Below are 22,829 nucleotides of genomic sequence, written 5' to 3' on the forward strand. Positions count from 1 at the left end.
CTTGAAGGAGGCGTCGTCTGTGTCTGTTTGTGCATCAGGTCTGTGGCCCCAAAACTGGAATACGCATCATCACGAGCGCCGGGTAAAAGTCTCCGCCTTCTCTCTCAAAGCAGATGTTTTTTTCTATCTTGGTCTTTTCAAAGAAGAGAGAATGAGGTAAACTGAGCCTCTGCTCCAGAAGAAACGAAGGAGAAGAAAATATTTAATATATTTTTTTTATAAAAACTCTGACATGTGGAAACGTTCTGATGTTTAGTGTTATTTTCACCTTTGACTCTGGAGGTTCATGTTAAAGGGGAGACACTAAAGGCAAAGCTTAATTTTTTTCAGGTTTTGGGCCAAATCTGTCTCTGAACATACAAGCTTCACCCGGAAACAGAAAACATGCCTAATCTTCACAATAACATGTTTAAATATTGCACTGATTCAAAGTTCCCCCATAGACTTATATGGGAGAAAGCAATTTCAAGGGCCTTTTTCTCCAAACACATGTTTCTGTCATTGTGGCGACACTATGTCCACGTCAGTCGGACCTAAAGACTTCACATTTTCCAGCCTTGGACTGAACAATATTTGGAAGATTTTTTCAGAGGGATTTTTTTATTATTTAATCCCTTAAGCCCCATTTATTGAGTTTTGAATGTCAAAAAATGAGGCAAAAATTACATTTTTACAAATTTTTCCACTAAAAAACAGATTATTTTAAAACTAAACAAGAAATCCTAAATCCGCTCTGAAAAAGTCTCGGCAACTCATTTATCAAACACCTTGTTCTTATATGAAAAGATGAAATAACAGAAAACTTAAAATAAATGTGAGGAAAAAATACATGGCAAGTTTTCTGTCATTTTATCTTTTCATATCAGAACAAGGTGTTTTGTGCCTAAAAATGCCCCAAATTTCACATCTTTTTGGCGACGAAATCTGAATAATGGATAGAGCTACATTCAAATTTATGGTTTCATTTTATTGATGAATGAGTCGCCAAGACTTTCTCAGAGGGGATTTTGGATTTCTTGTTTAGTTTTAAAATAAGCTGTTTTTTAGTGGAAAAATGTGGAAAAATTGCCTTATTTGTTGACATTCAAAACTCAATAAATGGGGCTTAAGGGATTAAATAATAAAAAATCCCTCTGAAAAAACCTTCCAAATCTTGTTCAGTCCAAGGCTGGAAAATGTGAAGTCTTTAGGTCCGACTGACGTGGACATAGTGTCGCCACAATGACAGAAACATGTGTTTGGAGAAAAAGGCCTTTGAAATTGTGTTCTCCCATATAAGTCTATGGGGGAACATTGAATCAGCGCAATATTTAAACATGTTATTGTGAAGATTAGGCATATTTTCTGTTTCCAGGTGAAAGTTTATATGTTCAGAGACAGATTTGGCCCAAAACCTGAAAACTGAAAAAAATTGAGTTTTGCCTGTAGTGTCTCCCCTTAACTTCCCCCGGGGGTAAAATGAGCCACAAACAACTGGAAAACATCCCAAAATATGGAAACAGTTTTGTGTTTATTTTCTACATTTGAAGTTGGTAGTCGTGATCAAACTCATTCCTCGCTTTCTCACGTCGTAATGTCACGGTGAACTGTAAGACTAAGCAGAGCCGTGCGTTAAACAGCAGGAAGTGCGTTAAAACGGTTTAACGCACGACTCCGAGCTCTTTAACCCGTTTATACCTCGGTCCCACAAACAAACTGTTCCCGGGCCGTGACGGTGCGTTCCAGGACACGCCCCCTACAGGGAAAGATAATAATGACTCTGTGCGGAACGTTAGAATCAGGCTAACAGGAAACGGCCGCACAGGAAGTCACTGATGGCATCTCCGGACTCGCCCATATATGGTCATGTTTGAAAACAGTTTGGAGAAAAATCTAAACTTTCTCTCATTACTCAAAAACTACTTAAACAAACTCCGAATTCTGAATAAAGTTTCTACTAAATAAAGATACAAAGACATGGAGGGAGCAAAGTGGTTCAACAGCCCATAAACACATAAATAACGGAGAACAGGGGGCGGTTCAAGATGGCGGCCTGAGCAACGCTCTTCACTAAACTACGATAAAAGTAGTGAAAATAACTTGAAGACAGGCTCCACTTTCTACTTTTAACAACGTGTGGTAGTTTTTGATCATGATGAAAAACAGACGTGCATCATGTTAGCATCTCCGTTATTTACATTTTTTTCATTTTTATTTTTTTTATTGAAATGTTGCACAAATTACCTCATGTTTTTTATGGAATGTATGTGCAACATTTCAATAAAAAAAACGAAAAAAAAAAAAAACGAAGAATGCTACATGTTAGCATCGTGCTAATGCTAACGGCTAGCTAGCGCAAGGTACTTCTGCCGTTTTTTCACTTGAACAATCTGCTGTGAATAAACATCCATATGGGCCTGATCTAGACTTGACTTTATTCGTGTGATAAGTTTATATTCCACCACAAAATGGCGTCCGTTTCCTCCAAAATAAAAGCGCCGTCTTATTCATTCATTCAGGAGTTCATAAGTTCAGCTTTATTTATGCCAAACTATTAACAGACAAAACACAATCAGTCTCTAAACGGACAGAACTTTATAGACACAGACGGCGTCTCGTCATAGAAGGGGGCGTGGCTTCGCCGAGGGGGAAATAGAATCTTTTGGGAAACACAATTTTTCCCTCTTTTCAGCCATTTTGTGGTGGAATATCAACTTATTTATCACACATGAATAAAGTCAAGTGTAAATCGGGCCCATATGGATATTTTCTCACAACAGATTGTTTTGTAGAAGTGAAAAAACGGCAGTTCTAGCTAGCACTAGCTAACTGTTAGCATTAGCCCGATGCTAACATGTAACATCATGTTAGCATTCTCCGTTATTTATGTATTTATGGGCTGTTGAGCCACTTTGCTCCTCCCCATGTCTTTGTATCTTTATTTAGTAGAAACTATATTCAGAATTCAGTGTTTGTTAAAGTCGTTAGAGAAAGTTTACATTTTTTCCAAATTGTTTTCCCCCTTAACTGTTTTCAAACATGTCCATATATGGGCAATTCCAGAGATGCCGTCTGTATCTATCTGCTGTGAATAAACATCCATATGGACTTGACTTTATTTGTGTGATAAGTTTATATTCCACCACAAAATGGCGTCCGTTTCCTTCAAAATAAAAGCGCCGTCTTATTCATTCATTCAGGAGTTCGTAAGTTCAGCTTTATTTATGCCAAACTATTAACAGACAAAACACATTCAGTCTCTAAACGGACAGAACTTTATTTTGGGAAATCCCTGTTAGCTGCGGCGCTACCGTTAGCATGATTTGATCGTTTTGCACAGAGTCGATTACGTATCATGAAAACTCGGAAACCTCCGGACTGCTACGACTTCGTACACGAGATGAAGACGGTAACGGCGCCCCCCAGTGGAGGAGCAGCTAATGCTAAAGCCTTTTGGAGAAACGTTTGTACGACGTTAGCATCGTATGGGCTAACTGTAGCATTAGCCGTTTTGTTTACACCTGGAACACACCATTAGCCACCAGCCGTTTTACCAGAAGCTCCGTTTGTTTGTCGTTGCCATGGAAACGGCTGCAGTGGAGTGACGATAGATACAGACGCATCTCGTCATAGAAGGGGGCGTGGCTTCGCCGAGGGGGAAAATAGAATCTTTAGAGAAACACAATTTTCCCTCTTTTTTGCCATTTTCTGGTGGAATATCAACTTTTTTATCACACAAAGTCAGGTGTAAATCGGGCCCATATGGATATTTTCTCACAGCAGATTGTTCAGTAGAAATGAAAAAATGGCAGTTGTAGCTAGCGCTAGCTAACCGTTAGCATTAGCCCGATGCTAACATGTAGCATCAAGTTAGCATTCTCCGTTATTCATGTATTTATGGGCTGTTGAACCACTTTGCTCCTCCCCACGTCTTTGTATCTTTATTTAGTAGAAACTATATTCATAATTCAGCGATTTTTTAAGTAGTTTTTGAATAATTAGAGATTTTTCTTCATTGTTTTCCCCCTTAACTGTTTTCAAAAATGACCATATATGTGCGACTCCAGAGACGCCGTCTGTATCTATTTTGGGAAATCCCTGTTAGCCGCGGCGCTAGCGTTAGCATGATTTGATCGTTTTGCACAGAGTCGACTACGTATTATGAAAACTCAGAAACCTCCAGACTGCTACGACTTCGTACACGAGATGAAGACGGTAACGGCGCCCCCCAGTGGAGTTTATGCAACGTTAGCATCGTGTGGGCTAACTGTAGCATTAGCCGTTACGTTCACACCTGGAACGCACCGTTATTTCACGTCGTTGTACCTGAAGCTGGTTCCGGCTCGGTTTGTTTGTCGTCGCCGTGGTTAAACGTCGGGTTTGGGGCCCTCGTTTGGACCGCGCCCCTCCAGTTGAGAATCCCGGTGATTTGCAGAGATGATTTTGAGCGTGGGTTCAGTCGCTCACTGGGTTTATCTGGTTTTTAGCGTTTTCCTTTTCGTGAGGAGGAGGATATTTAATCTGGTGAATGTTTCTTCTGTTCTTTCTGCGGGTGAAAAATAAAGTGGTTTTCTCGACAGACGCCTCCGTTTCTTCATAAAACTGCACCGCCCTGTCTACAGTTCAGCTTTACCCAAATCTAAAGGTGTCTCGTGTGAAAGCTGAGACCAACAAAACCAAGGCCGGTGGGAACCCAGGGTGCTGAGGACGCTGCAGCACCCCCTGGTGGATGGTTTGTGAACTGCAGGCAATATTAACCCCTGAACTCCCACCTGAACCTGAGCACATTTTCTCTCCAGCTTTACCCCAATCCAAAAGCTTCTGGAAAAAAGGTGTGAAAATAGCGACAAAACTGAGACGAAAACAAGGACGAAAATGTGAGAAAAACATTGACAAAAAATGACAAAAAATTTACAAAAAATGGACGAAAAAGTGAGAAAAATTTGAGAAAAAAATGAGAAAAAATTGACAAAAAAATGACAAAAAAGTGAGAAAAAAGTGACAAAAAATTGACGAAAAATTGATTAAAAAATGGACGAAAACTTGATAAGAATTTGACGAAAAAGTGACAAAAAAAATGAGAAAAAAATGACAAAAAATTGACACAAATTTGACAAAAACTTGATAAGAATTTGATGAAAAAGTGACAAAAAATGACAAAAAATTGAGAAAAAATTGAGAAAAAAATGACAAAAAATTGACAAAAAAGTGAGAAAAATTTGACAGAAAATGGACTAAAAAGTGACAAAAAATTGACGAAAAATTGATTAAAAAATGGACGAAAACTTGATAAGAATTTGACGAAAAAGTGACCAAAAAAAAGAGAAAAAAATGACAAAAAATTGACACAAATTTGACAAAAAAAATGACAAAAAATTGACAAAAATTGGACAAAAATAATGCGAATAATTTGACGTAAAAGTGACTAAAAAGTGACGAAAAATTGAGAAAAAATGGACGAAAAAGTGACAAAAAAGTCATGAAAATTTGACAAAAATGAGTCGACTGCCCAACAAAAAAAGTGATGAAAAAAAATCTGCCGTGAGGAAAAAGATCCATTCAGTTTTGTAGGTCTTTCAAATGAGGCGTTACACTGGCCTACAGGATTTGGGTAAAGCTGAACTGGAGAAAATGCTCTCGGTTCAGGCGGGAGTTAAGAGGTTAATCAATAGGATTTATGCACAGAAAAAGTATTTTGGGGGTACATTTTGTCCCTCAGCGCCCCCCAGACTAAAACATCTTCCCACGGCTCTGAACAAAACTGATCTAAGCTTCTTCTTATGACGTTTTTTTTGGGTTGTTTTTGAGGCTGAAACTCGGCCCAGGACAGATCTGTGGGCAGGGAGTTAAGCAGCTGAGGTTCGGGTCGTTAGGACTTAGAACTACACTGATGTTTACCCACAGGTGAGAGCAGCTGGAAATAAAGGGGAGGGTCTTTATCTGGGCTGAGGGCTGAGCTGAACCTTAGCCTTTTGGATGAAGAGGAGAAACTACAGAGTACAGACGAAGACTCAAGAACCTTCACTGAAGCCTTAGATGTGGTGTTCAAGCTTTCCATCCTGTTATTCTGTCACTCCCTCATTAAAAACATGGCTGAAGTGTTGCCTTGGCACATTCACGTATTTCTGAGTAATCTGTAAAAACTCTGATGGCGGCCATTTTAGGGATAGGTTTGCCTGAGTCCTCCTAGGAACGCCCCCACCTCCTGGAGACGCCTCCGAGCTTTGGTCACCAGCCGAGTAACCAACCACTGCTCCTCAGCAGAACCCCCTCCCCACTGATGCCACAGACAGCGTGTGGAGGGGGCGTGTCTAAAGGCTCAGAGGTTCTTAAAGAGACAGAGGCCTATTTCAAGACATTCACTACAGCCATTTTGAGAGAGACATTTTATACAAGGCAGTTATTCTAATTTACTGCATTTACAGACCGACAGAAGGTTTGTCATCATTGTAGTGAGATATAGACTGGTGCTGTGGGACTGAAACAAGCAGAACACCCCCTCTTTAAAGCAGAACACCCCCTCTTTAAAGCAGAACACCCCCTCTTTAAAGCAGAACACCCCCTCTTTAAAGCAGAACACCCCCTCTTTAAAGCAGAACACCCACTCTTTAAAGCAGAACACCCACTCTTTAAAGCAGAACACCCCCTCTTTAAAGCAGAACACCCCCTCTTTAAAGCAGAACACCCCCCCTTTAAAGCAGAACACCCCCTCTTTAAAGCAGAACACCCACTCTTTAAAGCAGAACACCCCCTCTTTAAAGCAGAACACCCACTCTTTAAAGCAGAACACCCCCTCTTTAAAGCAGAACACCCCCCCTTTAAAGCAGAACACCCCCTCTTTAAAGCAGAACACCCCCTCTTTAAAGCAGAACACCCCCTCTTTAAAGCTGAACACCCCCTCTTTAAGTCTGATCAAACCTGGATCATCTTGATTTAAAGCCGTTGTTTCTAATAAAGTGAAACTAAACATGATTTTTCTTCACAGACTTTGAAACAAACATGACTTTATTATTATCCAGATAAACGAGTCACATGACGTTTGTTTAGTGCAAATGAGCGAGACTGAGGGCGGTTCAACCTCACGGTGATGTGATCATGTGACCATCAGAGCCTCTGAGGGGGTTAAATCTGAGCATCAGGACACAGGTGTATGTTTCAGTCTAGGGATGCACCGATACCAGTATCGGGTATCGGGCCGATACCACATACTTGTACTCATACTCGTACTCATTCATGAGGTCCCGATACCAGAAACCGATACCATTAGACGGGCGTCCAGCGCACGAGGCGCAGCTACGAAAACGCTGTAGCTTCTCGCTAAGTTACTACAAACACACGAGAAAATCTACAGGAGCTGAAGTAAAGACGAAAAGAGACCATTTAAGGAACATCTCAATACTATTGTTAAATAAAAACACATACATGAATAAAGCTCAGGCACTGGGAGCTTTAGGACATGGGCTTTTCTGTCTGTGATGGACAGAGACATAAAAATAAAACATTATATTGAAAGAAAAAAGAATAAATAAATAAATGGCATCAGCACAATTCTAATATAACGGCTCTTAAATGTGTCGCCGACTTTACTTAAGGAAATGTTCATGAGTGAATTTACTAATTACAAACCAATCTGCTGTGAAAAAGTAAGAATGTTGAAGAAAATGCCTTGTACTCGTATCGTATTCGGTATCGGCGAGTACTTAAATCAAAGTACTCGTATCGGTTTTAGAAAAAGTGGTATCGGTGCCTCCCTGTTTGAGTCAGTAACGGACGGAGAGGCTGAAGCAGAGAGAGGTCATGATGAGGTCATGATGAGGTCATGATGAGGTCATGATGGGGTCATGATGAGGTCATGATGGGGTCATGATGAGGTCATGATGAGGTCATGATGGGGTCATGATGGGGTCATGATGAGGTCATGATGAGGTCATGATGAGGTCATGATGGGGTCATGATGAGGTCATGATGGGGTCATGATGGGGTCATGATGAGGTCATGATGAGGTCATGATGGGGTCATGATGGGGTCATGATGAGGTCATGATGAGGTCATGATGAGGTCATGATGGGGTCATGATGAGGTCATGATGGGGTCATGATGGGGTCATGATGGGGTCATGATGGGGTCATGTGTCCGCGGGGCCGCAGAGCAGCGTCTCCCCCTCCTCCCCCTCCTCCCCCTTGGCGAGGGGGCGGGGCCCGAGCCGGGACAGCAGGTGGCGCCACACGGTGAGGAGCAGCTGCAGGAGGAGGCGCAGCAGCAGGAACGCCAGAGGAACCGTGAGCTCCATCAGGTGGAAGATGTCGGCGCTGAACTGTCCCAGAGCGCAGGTCAGCAGGAAGGAGCCCAGGGCCACGGCGGGGTACAGGCTCAGCTTCGCCAACATCAGCAGGTGCTCGCCGCCGCCATAACGCACGCCGGGGCGCAGGCACTCCTCGCTGAGGGAGAGACATTCAGCACAGTCAGTACTCAGCAGAAGACAACACCAGGACACAGGCACTCCTCACTGAGGGAGAGACAGTCAGCACAGTCAGGTACTCAGCAGGAGAACACACAGACACAGGCACTCCTCGCTGAGGGAGAGAGACAGTCAGCACAGTCAGGTACTCAGCAGGAGAACACAGACACAGGCTCTCCTCGCTGAGGGAGAGACATTCAGCACAGTCAGGTACTCAACAGGAGAACACAGAGACACAGGCACTCCTCACTGAGGGAGAGACATTCAGCACATTCAGGTACTCAACAGGAGAACACAGAGACACAGGCACTCCTCACTGAGGGAGAGACATTCAGCACATTCAGGTACTCAGCAGGAGAACACAGAGACACAGGCTCTCCTCGCTGAGGGAGAGACATCAGCACATTCAGGTACTCAGCAGGAGAACACAGAGACACAGGCTCTCCTCGCTGAGGGAGAGACACTCAGCACAGTCAGGTACTCAGCAGGAGAACACAGAGACACAGGCTCTCCTCGCTGAGGGAGAGACAGTCAGCACAGTCAGGTACTCAGCAGGAGAACACAGAGACACAGGCTCTCCTCACTGAGGGAGAGACAGTCAGCACAGTCAGGTACTCAGCAGGAGAACACAGACACAGGCTCTCCTCACTGAGGGACATTCAGCACAGTCAGGTACTCAGCAGGAGAACACACAGACACAGGCTCTCCTCGCTGAGGGAGAGAGACATTCAGCACAGTCAGGTACTCAGCAGGAGAACACAGAGACACAGGCTCTCCTCGCTGAGGGAGAGACACTCAGGTACTCAACAGGAGAACACAGAGACACAGGCTCTCCTCGCTGAGGGAGAGACACTCAGGTACTCAGCAGGAGAACACAGAGACACAGGCTCTCGCTGAGGGAGAGACACTCAGCACAGTCAGGTACTCAGCAGGAGAACACAGGCACAGGCACTCCTCACTGAGGGAGAGACAGTCAGCACAGTCAGGTACTCAACAGGAGAACACAGAGACACAGGCACTCCTCGCTGAGGGAGAGACATTCAGCACAGTCAGGTACTCAACAGGAGAACACACAGACACAGGCTCTCCTCACTGAGGGACATTCAGGTACTCAACAGGGGAACACACCAGGACACAGGCTCTCCTCGCTGAGCTCGCGCTCTCAGGGCTGTCTCTGATGAACCTCCTGCACTGACTCAGTGTCTTCTGTTGTTTTTACTGATTTTACTTTGTCTTGTTGTGTCCGAGTTGTGTTGTTTTCATGATGTGTTACTCTGTTGTTTTTAAAGTGCATTAATTATAAATAAAGTTTGTCCTGAACGACACGAGAAAAGAAAAAACACTTTCCACAAATTTCCATTTTTTTTTCTCCCCCATTTCATTTTATCTGATTTGTTTTGCCATTTATTTCTCCCCCTACAGTTTCTCCCGTTTTCTCGACATTGTAGATAAACTCAGGGTAAATCTGCAGATTTTTCAAACAGCTTTAAATAAAGGAGAACCTGAACCTTTGGAAAGATCAAGTTACTCAGAGCAGTAAGAATCTGAGACTCTTCATGGACTTGGACTCTCAGTGGACTTGGACTCGGACTGGGGCTGGGACTCGGACTGACCTGTGGAACAGCGCTGGGACTCGGACTCAGGCTTGGACTGGGACTCTGGAGGACTGGGATTGGGACTCTGGAGGACTGGGATTGGGACTCTGGAGGATTGGGACTCTGGAGGACTGGGACTCGGACTGGGACTCTGGAGGACTGGGACTCTAGAGGACTGGGACTGGGACTCTGGAGGACTGGGACTGGGACTCTAGAGGACTGGGACTGGGACTCTAGAGGACTGGGACTGGGACTCTAGAGGACTGGGACTGGGACTCTGGAGGACTGGGACTGGGACTCTAGAGGACTGGGACTGGGACTGGGACTGGGACTCTAGAGGACTGGGACTGGGACTCTAGAGGACTGGGACTGGGACTCTGGAGGACTGGGACTGGGACTCTAGAGGACTGGGACTGGGACTCTAGAGGACTGGGACTGGGACTCTGGAGGACTGGGACTGGGACTCTAGAGGACTGGGACTGGGACTCTAGAGGACTGGGACTGGGACTCTAGAGGACTGGGACTGGGACTCTAGAGGACTGGGACTGGGACTCTGGAGGACTGGGATTGGGACTCTGGAGGACTGGGATTGGGACTCTGGAGGACTGGGACTCGGACTGGGACTCTGGAGGACTGGGACTCTAGAGGACTGGGACTGGGACTCTGGAGGACTGGGACTGGGACTCTAGAGGACTGGGACTGGGACTCTAGAGGACTGGGACTGGGACTCTAGAGGACTGGGACTGGGACTCTGGAGGACTGGGACTGGGACTCTGGAGGACTGGGACTGGGACTCTAGAGGACTGGGACTGGGACTCTAGAGGACTGGGACTGGGACTCTAGAGGACTGGGACTGGGACTCTGGAGGACTGGGACTGGGACTCTAGAGGACTGGGACTGGGACTCTAGAGGACTGGGACTGGGACTCTAGAGGACTGGGACTGGGACTCTAGAGGACTGGGACTGGGACTCTAGAGGACTGGGACTGGGACTCTAGAGGACTGGGACTGGGACTCTGGAGGACTGGGATTGGGACTCTGGAGGATTGGGATTGGGACTCTGGAGGACTGGGATTGGGACTCTGGAGGACTGGGACTCGGACTGGGACTCTGGAGGACTGGGACTCTAGAGGACTGGGACTGGGACTCTGGAGGACTGGGACTGGGACTCTAGAGGACTGGGACTGGGACTCTAGAGGACTGGGACTGGGACTCTGGAGGACTGGGACTGGGACTCTGGAGGACTGGGACTGGGACTCTGGAGGACTGGGACTGGGACTCTGGAGGACTGGGACTGGGACTCTAGAGGACTGGGACTGGGACTCTAGAGGACTGGGACTGGGACTCTAGAGGACTGGGACTGGGACTCTAGAGGACTGGGACTGGGACTCTAGAGGACTGGGACTGGGACTCTAGAGGACTGGGACTGGGACTCTAGAGGACTGGGACTGGGACTCTAGAGGACTGGGACTGGGACTCTAGAGGACTGGGACTCTAGAGGACTGGGACTGGGACTCTAGAGGACTGGGACTGGGACTCTAGAGGACTGGGACTGGGACTCTAGAGGACTGGGACTCTAGAGGACTGGGACTGGGACTCTAGAGGACTGGGACTGGGACTCTGGAGGACTGGGACTGGGACTCTGGAGGACTGGGACTGGGACTCTAGAGGACTGGGACTGGGACTCTAGAGGACTGGGACTGGGACTCTAGAGGACTGGGACTGGGACTCTGGAGGACTGGGACTGGGACTCTGGAGGACTGGGACTGGGACTCTGGAGGACTGGGACTGGGACTGGGACTGGGACTGGGACTGGGACTGGGACTGGGACTGGGACTCTGGAGGACTGGGACTGGGACTCTGGAGGACTGGGACTGGGACTCTGGAGGACTGGGACTGGGACTCTGGAGGACTGGGACTGGGACTGGGACTCTAGAGGACTGGGACTGGGACTCTGGAGGACTGGGACTGGGACTGGGACTCTAGAGGACTGGGACTGGGACTCTGGAGGACTGGGACTGGGACTCTGGAGGACTGGGACTGGGACTCTGGAGGACTGGGACTGGGACTCTGGAGGACTGGGACTGGGACTGGGACTCTGGAGGACTGGGACTGGGACTCTAGAGGACTGGGACTGGGACTCTGGAGGACTGGGATTGGGACTCTGGAGGACTGGGACTGGGACTCTGGAGGACTGGGACTGGGACTCTAGAGGACTGGGACTGGGACTCTGGAGGACTGGGACTGGGACTCTAGAGGACTGGGACTGGGACTCTAGAGGACTGGGACTGGGACTCTGGAGGACTGGGACTGGGACTCTAGAGGACTGGGACTGGGACTCTGGAGGACTGGGACTGGGACTCTAGAGGACTGGGACTGGGACTCTGGAGGACTGGGACTGGGACTCTAGAGGACTGGGACTGGGACTCTGGAGGACTGGGACTGGGACTCTAGAGGACTGGGACTGGGACTCTAGAGGACTGGGACTGGGACTCTAGAGGACTGGGACTGGGACTCTGGAGGACTGGGACTGGGACTCTAGAGGACTGGGACTGGGACTCTAGAGGACTGGGACTGGGACTCTAGAGGACTGGGACTGGGACTCTAGAGGACTGGGACTGGGACTCTGGAGGACTGGGACTGGGACTCTAGAGGACTGGGACTGGGACTCTAGAGGACTGGGACTGGGACTCTAGAGGACTGGGACTGGGACTCTGGAGGACTGGGACTGGGACTCTGGAGGACTGGGACTGGGACTGGGACTCTAGAGGACTGGGACTGGGACTCTGGAGGACTGGGACTGGGACTCTGGAGGACTGGGACTGGGACTGGGACTCTAGAGGACTGGGACTGGGACTCTGGAGGACTGGGATTGGGACTCTGGAGGATTGGGACTGGGACTCTGGAGGACTGGGATTGGGACTCTAGAGGACTGGGACTGGGACTCTGGAGGACTGGGACTGGGACTGGGACTCTAGAGGACTGGGACTGGGACTCTAGAGGACTGGGACTGGGACTCTGGAGGACTGGGATTGGGACTCTGGAGGATTGGGATTGGGACTCTGGAGGACTGGGATTGGGACTCTGGAGGACTGGGACTCGGACTGGGACTCTGGAGGACTGGGACTGGGACTCTAGAGGACTGGGACTGGGACTCTGGAGGACTGGGACTGGGACTCTAGAGGACTGGGACTGGGACTCTAGAGGACTGGGACTGGGACTCTAGAGGACTGGGACTGGGACTCTGGAGGACTGGGACTGGGACTCTGGAGGACTGGGACTGGGACTCTGGAGAACTGGGACTGGGACTCTAGAGGACTGGGACTGGGACTCTAGAGGACTGGGACTGGGACTCTAGAGGACTGGGACTGGGACTCTGGAGGACTGGGACTGGGACTCTGGAGGACTGGGACTGGGACTGGGACTCTGGAGGACTGGGACTGGGACTCTAGAGGACTGGGACTGGGACTCTGGAGGACTGGGACTGGGACTCTAGAGGACTGGGACTGGGACTCTAGAGGACTGGGACTGGGACTCTAGAGGACTGGGACTGGGACTCTAGAGGACTGGGACTGGGACTCTAGAGGACTGGGACTGGGACTGGGACTCTAGAGGACTGGGACTGGGACTCTAGAGGACTGGGACTGGGACTCTAGAGGACTGGGACTGGGACTCTGGAGGACTGGGACTGGGACTCTGGAGGACTGGGACTGGGACTCTGGAGGACTGGGACTGGGACTCTAGAGGACTGGGACTGGGACTCTAGAGGACTGGGACTGGGACTCTGGAGGACTGGGACTGGGACTGGGACTCTAGAGGACTGGGACTGGGACTCTAGAGGACTGGGACTGGGACTCTGGAGGACTGGGACTGGGACTCTGGAGGACTGGGACTGGGACTCTAGAGGACTGGGACTGGGACTCTAGAGGACTGGGACTGGGACTCTAGAGGACTGGGACTGGGACTCTAGAGGACTGGGACTGGGACTGGGACTCTGGAGGACTGGGACTGGGACTGGGACTCTAGAGGACTGGGACTGGGACTCTAGAGGACTGGGACTGGGACTCTAGAGGACTGGGACTGGGACTCTGGAGGACTGGGACTGGGACTGGGACTCTGGAGGACTGGGACTGGGACTGGGACTCTAGAGGACTCGGACTGGGACTCTGGGGGACTGGGACTGGGACTCTTTGTGGACTCAGACTGGGACTCTAGAGGACTCGGACTGGGACTCTAGAGGACTGGGACTGGGACTCTGGAGGACTGGGACTGGGACTCTAGAGGACTGGGACTGGGACTCTAGAGGACTGGGACTGGGACTCTAGAGGACTGGGACTGGGACTCTGGAGGACTGGGACTGGGACTCTGGAGGACTGGGACTGGGACTCTAGAGGACTGGGACTGGGACTGGGACTCTGGAGGACTGGGACTGGGACTGGGACTCTAGAGGACTGGGACTGGGACTCTAGAGGACTGGGACTGGGACTCTAGAGGACTGGGACTGGGACTCTGGAGGACTGGGACTGGGACTGGGACTCTAGAGGACTCGGACTGGGACTCTGGGGGACTGGGACTCTGGGGGACTGGGACTGGGACTCTTTGTGGACTCAGACTGGGACTCTAGAGGACTCGGACTGGGACTCTAGAGGACTCGGACTGGGACTCTGGGGGACTGGGACTCTGGGGGACTGGGACTGGGACTCTTTGTGGACTCAGACTGGGACTCTAGAGGACTCGGACTGGGACTCTAGAGGACTGGGACTGGGACTCTGGGGGACTGGGACTCTTTGTGGACTCAGACTGGGACTCTGGAGGACTCGGACTGGGACTCTAGAGGACTCGGACTGGGACTCTGGGGGACTGGGACTGGGACTCTAGAGGACTGGGACTGGGACTCTAGAGGACTGGGACTGGGACTCTTTGTGGACTCAGACTGACCTGTGGAACAGCGCTGGGACTCGGACCAGGACTGGGACTGACCTGTGGAACAGCGCTGGGACTGGGACTGGGACTCGGACCAGGACTGGGACTGACCTGTGGAACAGCGCTGGGACTCGGACCGGGACTCAGACTGACCTGTGGAACAGCGCTGGGACTCAGACTGGGACTGGGACTCGGACCAGGACTGGGACTGACCTGTGGAACAGCGCTGGGACTCTGGAGGACTGGGACTGACCTGTTGGGACTCGGACCAGGACTCAGACTGACCTGTGGAACAGCGCTGGGACTCGGACCAGGACTCAGACTGACCTGTGGAACAGCGCTGGGACTCAGACTGGGACTCAGACTCGGGCTGGGACTCGGACTGGGACTGACCTGTGGAACAGCGCCGCCACCCAGATGCAGAGCTGGAAGAGGCCGGCGAAGAACACGATGACGCAGCTGATCTGAATGGCCTCCAGCAGGTTCTGGGAGCCGGGGGGGAACTCCTGCGTGAGCTGGTAGGCCAGAGGCAGCCCCCCCACGAAGGCCAGGGAGAAGGTGTTGAGGAGCCCCATGAGGCGGGTGACCCGGGTCACGTGGAGGAACAGGCTGTGGTGCACGAACCACAGCAGCCCCACCGTGGCGAAGGAGCCGAAGTAAGCCAGATACTGGGGGCCGTAGGAGCGCAGGGCGGAGACCAGGCTCCCGTTAAAGCGCTCGGAGACCAGGGCCGGGTCCGGGACGTTGTCCTCACTGAGGGGGGACAGGGGGACAGGTTAGTCTGGGACAGGTTAGTCTGGGACAGGGCGACAGGTTAGTCTGGGACAGGTTAGTCTGGGACAGGGCGACAGGTTAGTCTGGGACAGGGCGACAGGTTAGTCTGGGACAGGTTAGTCTGGGACAGGAGGACAGGTTAGTCTGGGACAGGTTAGTCTGGGACAGGAGGACAGGTTAGTCTGGGACAGGGCGACAGGTTAGTCTGGGACAGGGAGACAGGTTAGTCTGGGACAGGGGGACAGGTTAGTCTGGGACAGGTCTCATCAGGGACACAATATTATATCATTATGATTCTGCCTCAGGAGACATGTGGAAACACAAACACGGAAACAGAAGGTTTTAGAGCCTTTAGAGCCTTTAGAGCAGGGGGGCCCAAAGTGGGGCCCGCGGGACAGTTACGTTGGCCCGCCAGAGGGTGACCCACTTTTGCTCCTATGGTTAATACTAACTCTCTTCCCGTTCATTCTCAAAGGTAAATATAGATGCAGTTCACTCTTTGGCCACTAGCGTCAAATTGGGGGCGCTGTTGTTGTTTATCACAGAGCGTTTTAGCAGAAACTTTCACAGTTTTCTGACCTTTATTGCAAAGGACCTGAACATGTTAAAAATGTACTTACAAAACAATTTATGCTGAACTGACATTTTCAAAATGATCCAGCATCACATTTTCTGTGAGTTAATAAACGGATGTGGGCATTATTAACATTTACACAAAATGATATGGTTAAAATAAAGTCTGCTTGGGAAAGCGAATTGGGGACAGAAATCCAGGGGGATATTTGGACTAAAGGCTTAAATCATGTGAATCGGTGCTCGATAAATGCCCGGCACTGCTTGATTCAATTTAAAATACTTCATAGGCTCCACTATTCAAAGGCACGTTTACATAGAATATTTCCTGAAGTATCTGAATGTGAAGAAGCAAACTTACTCCATAGTTTTGTAATGTGTGGAAGCTGCAAAGCTTTTGGTCAAATTTGTTTTTGTTTTTCACAGAGCTTTTTAGGGTAAAGTTAGAGCCAGACCCTGTTTGGATTATTATTGGACATTCGGAACAGTCTAAAAAACTCAATAGCTCACGAGCCCATCTCATGTCATATGGTCTGATGTCGGCTAAGAGACTGATTCTTCTTTATGGAAGAGGAAAGAGGTCCCATCATTAAAGGCCTGGATATCAGTCATGACAGATACTTTACATTTGGAAAGAATCCGCTACAACCTCAATAATAGACTGGAAGATTTTGACTGTGTTTGGAAGCCTTTCACTTTGTACCTGGAAACCATGGATCAAAAATCTAGCTGGACTGACGGATAGCACTGCGGGGTTTGGGGAAGGGGTGGGCGTTTTTTTTTTTTTTTTTTTTTCTGAAGTCTGTTTTTTTTTAGGTGTTTTAGTCATGTTATGTGTTTGTACATGTAGTTTGTCTGAATATTGTGAGATTTGTTTCCTTTTGTCTTTTTGTAAAATGAAGCATTCAGGAACTTCAATAATGATTAACCTGTAAAAAGATTTGCTTCTCAATAAAAAGTATTTGAATCAAACAAACGGATGTGGTAAAGTCACTGTAGGAGCTGCAGATACAGGTGCTGTTTACATTTTGCACTAAATTGCTGCAAAAGTTGATTTTGTTCTATAACTAGGCTTTTGCCACAGTTAACATTTATGTTACTGTAACAGGGTGTTTGCAGATAGAATCCAATGCAAATGTAAAGGCTGAAAAAGAAAATAAAGTGACTTATTATTTACTGTTATAAGTGTTTCACGCTTGACAGCCGTGTTTGGCACTTTTTCATTTTGGCCTCAGGGACAAAAAGTTTGGGCCCCCCTGCTTTACAGCATTTACAGCAGGGGGGCCCAAACTTTTTGTCTCCGAGGCCTAAATGAAAAAGTGCCAAACACGGCTGTCAAGCGTGAAACACTTATATATTTTTTGTTTTTAACTGGACCTCGAGTCTGCAGTAAAGGTCGATGATGATATAACTGCAAATAATAATTACTTTATTTTCTTCTTCTGGTATATATTTGCATCTACGCGAATAACCTGCTACATTAAAACAAAAGTTAACTCTGGCAATGTCCTAGTTATAGTTAAATCAACAGTTGAAGCAACATCGTGCAAAATGTAAACACAGTTTTACAGTCGCCGACCGACAGCGACTCAAAGAAAACGCCACATTAGATCATTTTGAAAGTGTCAGTTCAGCATCAGTTCTTTTATAAGTCAGTTTTGAACATGTGCCTTTGTTGACGTAACAACCTTTGCAATAAAAGTTGGAAAACTGGGAAAGTTGATGCTACAACAGTGTTTCCTTAACTTTGTGAAAGGAGTGAAACAGCGCCCCCAATTTGACGCGGGTGGTCAAAAAGTGTACTGCACCAATATTTACAAATGAGAATGAATGGGAGAGTTGGTATGAAAGTAGGTCACCCTCTGGCGGGACAACAAAATTGTTCAAAATTGTTCGCGGGCCCCACTTTGGGCACCCCTGCTTTAGAGTCTTTAGAGCCTTTAGAGCCTTTAGAGGCTCTTCATCGGGGCAGGATTATTCTAGAACAAACTCTATTAGTGACGGATTATTTCACGTGTTCTGAGACGTTTCTTTATTTCAGGTGATTTCGGGGGCGGGGCCTCACCAGATGTCCAGGATGAGCAGCGTGGCCACGATGGCGTAGACGCCGTCGCTGAACGCCTCCAGTCGCTCCTTACTCAGCGGCTCGTGAGGCAGGAACGAGTAAAGCAGCAGCTCGTCGGGCGACTCCTCCACCGGGCCTACGGGGGGGGGGGGGGGGGGTGAGAACATACGTGTGCATGAGTGAGAGGGAGGCGTAATATGGGGCTACCACCTTTTCTGCTCCTGGTGCTTTTTGTGTTTGTGGGCACTTTTAAAGCGCTGTAGCCAGGGCTGGACTGGCAGAAAAAATCGTCCCGGGACTTTTGGGTCAAGACTGGCCCTGATGAGCAAAACAATAAACCCTTGTCTTGAACTAAAACAGTATAAGCTACGAATCGAGGACAAAAGTTACATTTTGTTTCTGCTGAATTCAAGCTCAGGCCTCAGAGACTCAACACTTTCATCTTTTCATTTATAACTTGAAGGAACTTTTGTAAAATGACTAAACAATCTTAAAATGTGCGTTCCGTTAATGAAGTTCCTCTCGCGACTGCGACACAAATAAACTTCTCCAAACCAAATGATCGACTGTAGATGAAGATGAAACAGAGTTCAGGAGGTGAGGAGTGAGGATAGAAGTCACAAAAAGACCAAACATTGTAAATCCTTTCAATGGAAACTAGAAGATTTACAAACTGCACTGCCGACGAGTCACCTGACAACTCCCAGCATGCACTTCTTTGCAAACATTTGTCTAAAATGTATAAAAACAGAGGTCTGAGGTTCTGTGGGTCCTGGAGGGAGTTACAATAAACTATTTCCTCTTATATTCACAGTGTGAGGGGCATGAGTGTGATGTCCCAGAGGCCCATTGCTCATTATACCAGATTATCTGAACCAGGACTCACGAAAAGCGTCACATCCTCTAGTGGAGGAGTTGTGTAATTGCATCTGAGTAACGATAGACATTCTGATGGCTTTTCCCGTTATTTGTGGGCCGGTGAAAGGAAATCACGGGCCGTATCTCGGTCTGTCTGGCCCAATCGGCCCAAACGTACGTCGTTCCACCGGGAAAACTCCCGAATCTCCCGATGGCCCGTCCAGCCCTGGCTGTAGCTCAGCAATGGAACCATGTTCAGGACTACAATGAATTCTCACTCGCTTCATTAGAATATTACACTCTCTGAAAGGAATGTTCAATGCAAACATATTTCTTGAGACTAAACTCCTCCTTCTGCAGTGAGGTCATTTCCTAATAAAGTAAAATCTAGAATATGAAGATGATCACTCCTTACACTTCTTTTCCAGAGCCTCTGTGGATTTCTGATTTTTTTTTCCCAAAATGTAAAACTGCCATTTTGAGCAGCCTGTAAATCCCAAACTGTGGAATCTGGAACGTGTGAGACGATCGTTCCTGGATCTCTGTTCAGTCGACGTGTCCCAGACTGAGTCACAGCCCTGAACATGACTCCATGGCCGAGCTGCAGCTCCTTAAACGTGCTCCCAAACACAAAAAGCACCCGGAGCAGAAAGGGTGGCAACGACTCCATGTGTAAAAAAAACTATTGTGAGTTTGAAAATGATTTTGCAGGTGTTCATTACACACGTGGAGGAATTAAAAATAAAAAAAAGTTTTGTCCACATCTGAAACTCCTGATTTGAACATCTGACCTCCAACCCCCCCTCGTCAGTGTGTGCAGTGTGACTCACCCAGGACTTTGCTGCGGAGCCACTGCAGCGAGCTGGAGATGTACGGCAGGAATATGACGATGGCCAGAAGCGCATAGGACTGAAACACCAGAGCAAAACATTAACCCGATACTCTCTGTGACCGATACTCTCTGTGACGATACTCTCTGTGACCGATACTCTCTGTGACGATACTCTCTGTGACGATACTCTCTGTGACGATACTCTCTGTGACGATACTCTCTGTGACGATACTCTCTGTGACGATACTCTCTGTGTGACGATACTCTCTGTGACCGATACTCTCTGTGACGATACTCTCTGTGACCGATACTCTCTGTGACCGATACTCTCTGTGACGATACTCTCTGTGACCGATACTCTCTGTGACCGATACTCTCTGTGACGATACTCTCTGTGACGATACTCTCTGTGATCGATACTCTCTGTGACGATACTCTCTGTGACGATACTCTCTGTGACGATACTCTCTGTGACGATACTCTCTGTGACCGATACTCTCTGTGACGATACTCTGTGTGACGATACTCTGTGTGACGATACTCTCTGTGACGATACTCTCTGTGACCGATACTCTCTGTGACGATACTCTGTGTGACGATACTCTGTGTGACGATACTCTCTGTGACGATACTCTCTGTGACGATACTCTCTGTGACGATACTCTCTGTGACGATACTCTCTGTGACGATACTCTCTGTAACGATACTCTCTGTGACCGATACTCTCTGTGACGATACTCTGTGACGATACTCTCTATGACTGATACTCTCTGTGACCGATGCTCTCTGTGACCGATACTCTCTGTGACCGATACTCTCTGTGACGATACTCTCTGTGACGATACTCTCTGTGACCGATACTCTCTGTGACGATACTCTCTGTGACGATACTCTCTGTGACCGATACTCTCTGTGACGATACTCTCTGTGACCGATACTCTCTGTGACCGATACTCTCTGTGACGATACTCTCTGTGACGATACTCTCTGTGACGATACTCTCTATGACCAATACTCTCTGTGACGATACTCTCTGTGACGATACTCTCTGTGACCGATACTCTCTGTGACCGATACTCTCTGTGACCGATACTCTGTGACGATACTCTCTGTGACCGATACTCTCTGTGACGATACTCTCTGTGACCGATACTCTCTGTGACGATACTCTCTGTGACGATACTCTCTGTGACCGATACTCTGTGACGATACTCTCTGTGACCGATACTCTCTGTGACGATACTCTCTGTGACCGATACTCTCTGTGACCGATACTCTCTGTGACCGATACTCTCTGTGACGATACTCTCTGTGACCGATACTCTCTGTGACGATACTCTCTGTGACCGATACTCTCTGTGACGATACTCTCTGTGACCGATACTCTCTGTGACGATACTCTGTGACGATACTCTCTGTGACGATACTCTCTATGACGATACTCTCTATGACGATACTCTCTGTGACGATACTCTCTATGACGATACTCTCTATGACCGATACTCTCTGTGACGATACTCTCTGTGACGATACTCTCTGTGACCGATACTCTCTGTGACGATACTCTCTGTGACGATACTCTCTGTGACGATACTCTCTGTGACCGATACTCTCTGTGACCGATACTCTGTGACGATACTCTCTCTGACGATACTCTCTGTGACGATACTCTCTGTGACGATACTCTGTGACCGATACTCTCTGTGACCGATACTCTGTGACGATACTCTCTGTGACCGATACTCTCTGTGACGATACTCTCTGTGACGATACTCTCTGTGACGATACTCTCTGTGACCGATACTCTGTGACCGATACTCTCTGTGACGATACTCTCTGTGACGATACTCTCTGTGACCGATACTCTCTGTGACCGATACTCTCTGTGACGATACTCTGTGACCGATACTCTCTGTGACGATACTCTGTGACGATACTCTCTCTGACGATACTCTCTGTGACGATACTCTGTGACGATACTCTCTGTGACCGATACTCTCTGTGACGATACTCTCTGTGACCGATACTCTCTGTGACCGATACTCTCTGTGACCGATACTCTCTATGACCGATACTCTCTGTGACCGATACTCTCTGTGACCGATACTCTCTGTGACCGATACTCTCTGTGACCGATACTCTCTATGACCGATACTCTCTGTGACCGATACTCTCTGTGACCGATACTCTCTGTGACCGATACTCTGTGACGATACTCTCTCTGACGATACTCTCTGTGACGATACTCTGTGACCGATACTCTCTGTGACCGATACTCTGTGACGATACTCTCTGTGACGATACTCTCTGTGACCGATACTCTCTGTGACGATACTCTCTGTGACGATACTCTCTGTGACCGATACTCTCTGTGACCGATACTCTCTGTGACGATACTCTCTGTGACGATACTCTCTCTGACGATACTCTCTGTGACGATACTCTGTGACGATACTCTCTGTGACGATACTCTCTGTGACCGATACTCTCTGTGACGATACTCTCTGTGACGATACTCTCTGTGACCGATACTCTCTGTGACCGATACTCTCTGTGACGATACTCTGTGACCGATACTCTCTGTGACGATACTCTCTGTGACGATACTCTCTGTGACGATACTCTCTGTGACGATACTCTCTGTGACGATACTCTCTATGACCGATACTCTCTGTGACCGATACTCTCTGTGACCGATACTCTCTATGACCGATACTCTCTGTGACGATACTCTCTGTGACGATACTCTCTGTGACCGATACTCTCTGTGACG

The 22,829-nt window shown here is 48.3% G+C and overlaps 1 protein-coding gene across 1 annotated transcript in view; it reads right to left on the reverse strand.

Annotated features, from left to right (window-relative positions):
* Positions 1–8,097: 8,097 nt before the first annotated feature.
* The window catches only part of tmem175 (transmembrane protein 175), a 183,751-nt gene continuing 169,019 nt past the window's right edge, over positions 8,098–22,829 (reverse strand). The window contains exons 9-12 of the mRNA XM_079580167.1: positions 20,055–20,133; positions 18,367–18,502; positions 15,348–15,707; positions 8,098–8,417 (exon numbers count right to left, since the gene is read on the reverse strand). Of these exons, the coding sequence (XP_079436293.1) occupies positions 8,105–8,417; positions 15,348–15,707; positions 18,367–18,502; positions 20,055–20,133 (888 nt within the window). The 3' untranslated portion in view covers positions 8,098–8,104. The remainder of the gene's footprint in view (positions 8,418–15,347; positions 15,708–18,366; positions 18,503–20,054; positions 20,134–22,829) is intronic.

This window comes from Gobius niger (genome assembly GCF_951799975.1).
Source record: "Gobius niger genome assembly, chromosome: 1".
NCBI lineage: Eukaryota > Metazoa > Chordata > Actinopteri > Gobiiformes > Gobiidae > Gobius > Gobius niger.